The sequence below is a fragment of the Numida meleagris genome, chromosome 26, assembly GCF_002078875.1.
Source record: "Numida meleagris isolate 19003 breed g44 Domestic line chromosome 26, NumMel1.0, whole genome shotgun sequence".
Taxonomy (NCBI): domain Eukaryota; kingdom Metazoa; phylum Chordata; class Aves; order Galliformes; family Numididae; genus Numida; species Numida meleagris.
The window spans coordinates 2812019-2819808 of NC_034434.1; the positions used below are offsets into that span (position 1 = coordinate 2812019).

Sequence of the window (7790 nt, forward strand, 5' to 3'; positions counted from 1 at the left end):
CACCTCTTTCAGCATGTGACGCTGCGAGGAACAGCGTTAGGAGGGTCTGGAAGAAGGGCAAACGGGGGGACCCCGCACTCCCAAACTTGGATGCTCTGCGATCTGCTGCACCTAAAACCAGAGAAACTCGACCTCGGGAGTAAAAGCGGGATCCCTCCTCCAGCGCCTGATGCCCACTGTGCGATCGCGGTTGTGGAATTTCATCAGCGAGCAGAGATAGAGTTGTCATCCCTATTCAGCAGCAGTTTATGGCTCTCCCTCAGCAGATTTTACAACCCACATTCCACGACCTGCAGATTCGTACTTTACAGCTAGCACGGCTATTTTGCTTTTTTTTTTCCCTCTCCTTTTAATGACTGGACCTTTTCTTCTCTTAAAAAGAAAAAAAAAGAAAAAAAAAGAAAAGGAAAGAGGGAGAGGAGTCCGGTGGAATGTGTGGAGGAGAGGCCGAGGGCTGCTGTCCGCCATCCCCACTTCTCCACGAAAGAATACATTATGCTACAGATAGACATCGCATTTACACAGAAAATAGAGGGGGATCACAAGCGCTATATTGTGCCTTTATTTCCACTTGGACTCAGGAAACGTCGAGTTGGAGAAGGGGGGTGGAATTACGGGTCGGGCCCTTTCCAGACCCTCTCCAAACAGCGGAATAGCAGCGCAGGGGCTGCGGTAGAGTTGAGGCTCTTCCCATGTTGTGCACACCCGGGGGTAGCAGCCTCCACGTCAGCCGCAGCCAAGCAGAAGCCACTGCTGTGCCCAAAACATTCCCTGAAATAATTAAGACCATCACACACCTTCCAAGCAAGCAGCCCGATGACAGCTTTAGGAGAGGACAAGTAGTTGGGGTTGTGGAGGTAGCAGATGCCTCTCTCGCTCTTGCTCGGTTCTTTTTGTGCGTTTATCCCTCCTCCATCCCAAGTTCCTGGTGTTTAAACAAAAATTAAAGCAGGAGCTGAGCCCCCTGTTAGGAGAGGCAGGAAACTTGCTGAAGTTTGCTGCTCCCTCCATCTCGGCTCTCAGACTCAGACGGGCTGAGCGGGGCTGCACGAGGAAAATCACCGCACGCCTCTCCGAGATTGAGGGCAATCAAACGCACGATGTTTTGAGGCCGAGAACAGGGAGGGTGAGGTGGGGAAAGCTTCTGGAGCAGGGAGTTGGTGTTGCGAATAAGGAGAAAGGCAGAGTCAGGTTGTGCCCTTCATTTTGTGGAGCTGAAGGGGACGGGTGTTGCTGGGCACCAAAACATCTTCAACCCCCCAGCACCAAACCCAACTAACCCGAATCTAAATTTCCTTCCCAGGCACTGACAGAAAACGCGGCCGGCAGACCTACACCAGGTACCAGACCCTGGAGCTGGAGAAGGAGTTCCACTACAACCGCTACCTGACGAGGAGGAGACGCATCGAGATCGCCCATGCCCTGTGTCTCACGGAGAGACAGATCAAAATCTGGTTCCAGAACAGGCGCATGAAGTGGAAAAAAGAAAATAAAACTGCCTGCTCCGGCTCCAGCAGCCAGGAAAAGGCAGACGTGGAGGACGACGAAGAGGAATGAAAGGACAAAAGGTGGATCCAGGAAACGTGAAAGCTCACGGGAACAGAAAGAAAAAAAGAAAGGGGGGGGAAAAAACCACCCAGAAAAGACTATATACTAAAATAGATCAACGTTAAGTGCATAAATAATTAAAAACTTAGGAATGATACATTGTGTTTCCTGACACTGAAAAAAAATACTACCTATATTGAAGTCTTTTTTTGTTTTGTTTTGTACCATAGAATGAATATCTACCTATTAAATGTGGCTTTAGAGTCAGAATAGACACATTTTTCTATGTGAGTCTTCCTATAGTACAAGTAATTTGTAAATCTCCGTTTGTACTTCGCTGTGTACTTTTTGGTATGAAGTAACGTGGTCGTGTTTAGCACCTTTAATTTAGAAGATGTGACCTGCAAATCTGAATGCAAATTATACTTAGCGTATATGGAGTCCTGTACATAATATGAATTATTATTACGCCTTCTCCCTGTAACCTCGGTGGTTCTATCCACGTTGCAAGGCTGTTTTGTCTGTGTATATTTTTACCCGGATTTCCTCCTTGTTCAAGTCCCTAGGAAAAAAAAAAAAAAGGGAAGAGGAATTAATATTGTGCTACGTCAACCGTTGTATATCGAAGTAGCAAAGTATTTAATGGCGACGTGTTGCTTTTTATTTTTCCCTCGTCTGTGTTGATTATTCTTCGAAATAAAAAGGAAATCTCCAATATTCTCGAATCGCGTTGCATTCCGTTCCCTTTCCTTCCTAAGAACACTACTCAAGACTTTGGAATCTATCGATCTATAATGATACACAAGCAAGTGTGTCTATTAAAAGACCCCTTTTACATTAAAACCTGCCCCGACCTATCGTCGCCCTAAGCTCCTCTTTCCTCTTAGCACCGCTTCCAACACTGGAGTGCTTTTTTTTTTTTGCCCAAAATGCGAAGAGCAGCGCTGAAATTCGCGGCCGCCAGCTCTGCCTCCCCCTGTGCCTGTGGCTGTGGCCATTGCCGGAGGAGGGAAGAGATGGAGGAGGAAAGCAGCGAGGCCGGGAGCGCCCCAAATCATCTTTCGTTCGAATTCTCTTCTCCTTGAACCGATTTGCAGGGAAAAAATCCCAATCTATTTCGCCGTGGCTTTAGTATTTTCTGTTTTTCTTTCTTTTTTTTTTTTTTTAAAGATTCTCCCCTCTCTCTTCAATTACTTTACTGCGGACTGGAACCCTTTCATTAGCACCAAATAATGTTTAGCATCAAAGCGCGCATAAAATAAATTAAGGCAATTAAACGGGGGAAAATCAACAATGCAAAACAAAAGCGAGCAAATTTAAGCACTTGCGCAGGGAGCAGCCCCCGCCGCTCTCCCCCTCCCTTTATATATTTACAGAGTGCGCTGCACAACGCGGATTCCTCCAGCGGAGGCTCCGCGTAACTTGCTCGCCAAATGCGCGCCCGGGATGCGGCCGGGGAAGCGAAGAGAGCTTCTGGTTCGGGAATGGCAGCTTTCCGCCTTCCTCCCCTCCTTCCCTTTTCGTCACCCACAGCCACGGATGGCCCCATGGAGGCGAGCGGGGCATCCTGCAGCAGGTCCCAGGGAAAAAAAAGAAGAGGATGATGCCACGTCAAGGAGCTGCGCTCCCACATCCATAAGAGCGATTTGCAGCGCAGGCTGCGTCTGCTAATTACGGCAAGCCCATTAGTAAAAGGTGCCACTTTACGGTGCCATTTGAACACTGGAAATTCCGCTCGAAGGAAGGGATAACAAAGAGAAATCTTCCATTTTTTTTTTTTCTTGCTGAATCCTTTGGTGCGATCTCTTGGCGAGGTTTAAAAAAAAAAAAAAAAAAAAAAGGCAGTTCTAGAAATTTCCCCCCTTTTTCTGCTGCATCGGCCCCGCTCGCTGCCCCCCTGGCACGGAGCTGTGCCTCAAGCAGCGTGGAAAAGGCGAAGCGTGCCACGGCGAAACCTCCGAGACCCGAACTGCGCACCCCGCGTATCCCTATGGGAGACCCCGCGCTAGAGGGGGGGGGGGTCGGCGGCTCCTGAGGGGTGAGCGGCCATGGGGACCCCCGGAGCACAGCCCCCACACATCCCCCCCCCCCACCCCCCCAGCCCCGGCTCTGCTCAGGGCACGAGCACCGCGGTCCGCTTTTATTTCCTTCTTTTTGTTCCCCCCGAAATCTGCTGATTGCCCTTTGCAGCGAAAAGGTTTCCCCGCCGTTGCATTGGAAGAAAAAAGAGACATCCAAAGTCTCCCCCGAACCCCACTGTTTTAGTGTCTTTGCCCATTTAAAAGCCAACCCCAAGCCCAATCTCTTTATTTCGGGGGAGTCATTATTGTTCCCAGCCTATTACACGAGGAATTATTCGATTATTTCTCTCAAACACCCCCCTCCATAGAACCAAAGGGGGAAAAATCCCCGAACCCCTTTTCATATTCTTTTATTTTTGTTTTAAAAAAAAGATGGCGGCTAAGAAAAAGACTGCTGTTAAACCGGTCATGAAGAAATGCAATAAATTCCTTGTTGTTTTATGAAAATTTACAACTTTGTGATAGAACTTTATGAGTGGCTGGGTTCTGGGATTGGCCAGAGCCGGTCATGTGGACTGCTAACCGTGAACATGAACTTTTTATTATTTCCCATGTGGTTATATTGCACCATTCTTCTGTCCGCTGCACCTTGGGTCGGATCAGTGTCCTCTATAGGGCTCTCTCCTCTTTACATTTTTTTACTTTTGTGTATAGGCTCGATAGGTCTAAACCAGGGGAGAGGGGAGGGGGGGGACGCCTATACTCACATCCACACACACACATAGGCGCTCACATCCGCACACACACGTAGGAAAAGAGGGCTTTTTTTTTTTTTTTTTTTTTTTTTTTTTTTTTTAATTCCTCTGTTAATTTGCCTGCCGATTTGGAATCTCAGTAGTAATGGAGGGACAGTGGAGATTCTGGACGGAGTGGTGGCTATCATTTTTCAAAGAGGGAAGTTACTCCATTTTCTATGCAAATGACAGAAATGCAAGAAGCTATCACAAGTCAGAGAGGCAATCGACGGCTATCAGGTTGGGACAATATTTGTCAGCTAACAGATAAGCAAACGCTGTCTCTCTCTCCCTATGTATTTTACTTATACCACAGAAATGGACGCCAAAAGGTAAGGAAATAATACTTGTTTCTCTTAATTTATTTTCTTTCTTTGAGAAAATGCGTTTGTCAAGCTGCTTTTTCTGTTCCATTCCCCATCTCCCTCTGCCCCCCCCCAGCCAAGGGGGGAAAATAGACAGAAAAAAAGGTGGAGTGACAAAAAAGGGAGACACTGGGAGAAATCAGGGCTGATGGAGATGTGTTTTAGAGAGTATTTATCCGAAAATTGTAGGATACGGTGAGAAAAAGAATGGGAAGGAGAAAAGATGTGAGAAAGAAATAGGGGGGAGGGAGGGAATAAGAAAAGAAAGGGGAATTGAGGAGGAGGAAGAGAGAATGAGAAAAAGAAAGGCTGAAAGAAAGAAGGAAGGAAAGGAAGAAGGAAAGAGAGATAGAAAGAAAGAGAGAAAGAAAGAAAGAAGGAGAGAAAAGGAGAGAAAGAAATGGAATAAGAAAGAAAGAAAGAAAAGGAGAGAAAGAAACGGAATCAGAAGGAAGAATAAAGCCTGTAAGGTCACCTGGTGATGGTAGGCTTGGAATGAAGGATTTTGCAGTAGCTCGGCGATGTGGCTTTTGGATACTGCCTTTAGAAAATTACCAGCCCCTTTGTGGGTAGTTGTCGTGTTTTATTTTTTCCCCCTCGCAGAATCTCGTGCCAGTTTGCCTGTCTTGAGGCGAGCCCAGTAATTTGGCGAAGTTTGTGTGGAAGCCAGTTGGGTTTTGCGTTGCTCTCCAGGGTCATTATTATGTGGGTGGTTTCTTCAAAGAGGGCAGTTCACGGCAGTCCTCGAGAATACGGTCCTGGAAATCAGTTAAAAAAAAAAAAAAGAAAAGAGAAAAAATAATAATAAGGAGGACGAAGCCAACCCAGAACGCTGCGCTCTCATTGTGTTGTGTTGTGGGTTTTTTTTCTTTTCTTTTTTTTTTTTTTTCCCCTCGTGAAACTCCCAAATGAAGCTGACGTTGCAGCGCAATAAACCTCCTCGTATTTAATTGCGTTTTGCAGTGTTAACGGGGCTTTATGGCTTTCCATGCCGGAATAGCGGGTAGGGTTTCAGCCTCACGTTGTGTCGGTCCTTTCCCACAGCTTGCGGCCAGGTTTTGTGCAAGTCCCCCCGCTGTTCCCCCTCTGTGCTGTCTGATTCCCTAACGCTGCCTTCGGTTTTAAGGGTAATAATTGTCCGGAGATGCCCGTCATTTTGAATGTGATTTTTATTTTTTCCAGCTTTCGGGTGGTTGAATGTAGTACTAATTGCGACTGTTACGAGGCGCTTTTTAAATAAGATGCTGTAGGAGCCTGTGTGTGTGCAACGAGATTAAGACGAGAGTCATTACTTAAGCATAAACCGTTTTATGACGTGACGATTTGTCTCCGCTAACTTGACTATGCCGCAATATTGCGTGGATGAGAGTAAATGATCGCAAGCCGTGGAAGTAATAAACAGAAAGACATATTTAACAGCTATTTATTCCCGAACCTGTTACATTTTTCATAAATCACGGGAGGGAAAGCTAATGCTGCTTCACTGCCTGTTCTCCCTTACGTCTAGGATTCGTTTTCTTTTTTTCTTTTTAAATCTCCTCGACGCAAAAAAAAAAAAAAAAGAAAGAAAAAAAAAATTATGCGAACCATTTATTAACCTTCCTCCGAATCCCTTTCACGCCGATCCTTCCACACCCTCCGTGGGCAACCACTTGTGGGATCTCTCACCTCGGGGCGGGCAGCGAGCTTTAACCCTCGGCCCACGCGTGCCCCGGGGTGGGGGGTCCCCGCCGCTCCCTTCCCTGGCGGCCTCCCTACGCTTTCATCGATGAAAATAAAACGCGGTGGAGGAGAAGGGAGGCAGCTCCCCGTCGTGCCGTCCCCCCGGTGCCGCCGCCGCGCCGCGGGGCTCTCCCATTCCCCGCCGTCTGCTGCCATCTACCGTCGGCGGCGGTGGGCGGCGCTCCCCGGGGGCTCCCGCAGTGCCCTGTGGGGCGGGGGGCGAAGAGGTGGGGGGCGAAGGGAGGGGAGGAGGGGGGACAGAGCGGCTCCCGTCCACTGTGCCCCCCGGCGAGGCCCGGCTCCGAGCTGCTCGGGGCTCCCGAAGGCGTTTTGCACCCCCGAGGCCTGGTGTTCTGCTTGGGGGGGTGGGGGGTGGGTGCGGATGGTGCTTCTAGCTGCGTGCACAGCCTGAAAGCGTCTGGATGTAAATCTATCGGGTGTGCTCCTGTATACACGCACCTACATATGAGCTACGTGCACACCCCGCATCTCCCTGTGTTGGTCTGTGCATGCTCCGATGTGGACCGCTGCGTTGGGTGCAACCGGGTGCCTGCTCCTTGCCGTGCGTGCAGAGATTTATCATAAATACATACAGTGAGATCCATAGAAAGGCTCGCACCTCTCTATCCGTATGCACACACGGAAGATGAAAGGTAGCTGGTGGCTTGCAGAGCGCGAACACGAGCGGGGATGCTGTGAAATGAACTCCAGTGGTGACGCGCGAGGCGCAGGCGAGGCGGGGGATTTCAGCTAATCATAAAAGGCAGAGGAGCTTTTATTTATTTATTGCTTCGAGTGGTCATTTCGGTGGGGTCTGGAAAAGATATGTCAAGTCGTGTACACAGAATGGAGGTGGTTGCTGGGGAAGGAGCAGAGAGTAAAGGCAGACGACGAATCACTTTTAAGTTACTGCGGGCTTTGAAGGGACAATGCGGGTCTGTTATTTTAAAAGGTTTCTCTCCCTCCCTCCCTCCCTCTCTCTTTCTCCCTCTCGTTTTCTCCTTCTACCACGCAGTTTCCTGGCAACTGTTTACGTCTGGGCTAGTGACATTTTCTCTAAGAAAGTGAGATGACCGGTGCCTATGTTAAAAAAAAAAAAAAGGAGGGGGAGGGTGGGGTGGTGGTGGTGGGGGGGAAGTTTCTCTCTTTTGACCAGCAACAGCCGTGATTAAATCGTTCCATGCTGTAATTCCCAACACCCCGCAGCACCGCACGATGCGTGTCGGCTTTTCCTTTCCTCCGCTCACCGATATTCCTTCCACCCTTCCCTCGCTCTCAGGGTTTGCTTTCGCCGCAGTAGCCCAGGCCGGGTGCAATGTGACCACCCCAATGTCCTCCCC

General features: G+C 48.8%; 2 protein-coding genes and 2 long non-coding RNA genes across 15 annotated transcripts in view; 2 read left to right on the forward strand and 2 right to left on the reverse strand.

Annotated features, from left to right (window-relative positions):
- The window catches only part of HOXB7 (homeobox B7), a 5308-nt gene extending 3038 nt beyond the window's left edge, over positions 1 to 2270 (forward strand). For 8 of the 11 annotated variants that reach the window (XM_021378053.1, XM_021378054.1, XM_021378050.1 and 5 more), the window contains one exon: positions 1304 to 1557. In XM_021378053.1, coding sequence (XP_021233728.1) covers positions 1304 to 1557 — 254 coding nt within the window. Of the gene's footprint in view, positions 1 to 1303 lie in introns of all 11 variants that reach the window. The other 3 variants (XM_021378056.1, XM_021378057.1, XM_021378055.1) reach the window with 1 other exon arrangement.
- Positions 530 to 1524, reverse strand: LOC110388606. Its single transcript, XR_002432928.1, has 2 exons — positions 1387 to 1524; positions 530 to 771 (listed from the first exon to the last, which is right to left on the reverse strand). It is a non-coding gene; the product is annotated as an uncharacterized LOC110388606 (long non-coding RNA).
- Positions 1916 to 3613, reverse strand: LOC110388608. The gene is made up of 2 exons (XR_002432930.1): positions 2923 to 3613; positions 1916 to 2110 (listed from the first exon to the last, which is right to left on the reverse strand). It is a non-coding gene; the product is annotated as an uncharacterized LOC110388608 (long non-coding RNA).
- The window catches only part of HOXB6 (homeobox B6), a 12474-nt gene continuing 8876 nt past the window's right edge, over positions 4193 to 7790 (forward strand). For both annotated transcript variants that reach the window (XM_021378058.1, XM_021378059.1), the window contains exon 1: positions 4193 to 4695. The gene's annotated coding sequence lies outside the window, so the exon portion shown is untranslated. The remainder of the gene's footprint in view (positions 4696 to 7790) is intronic.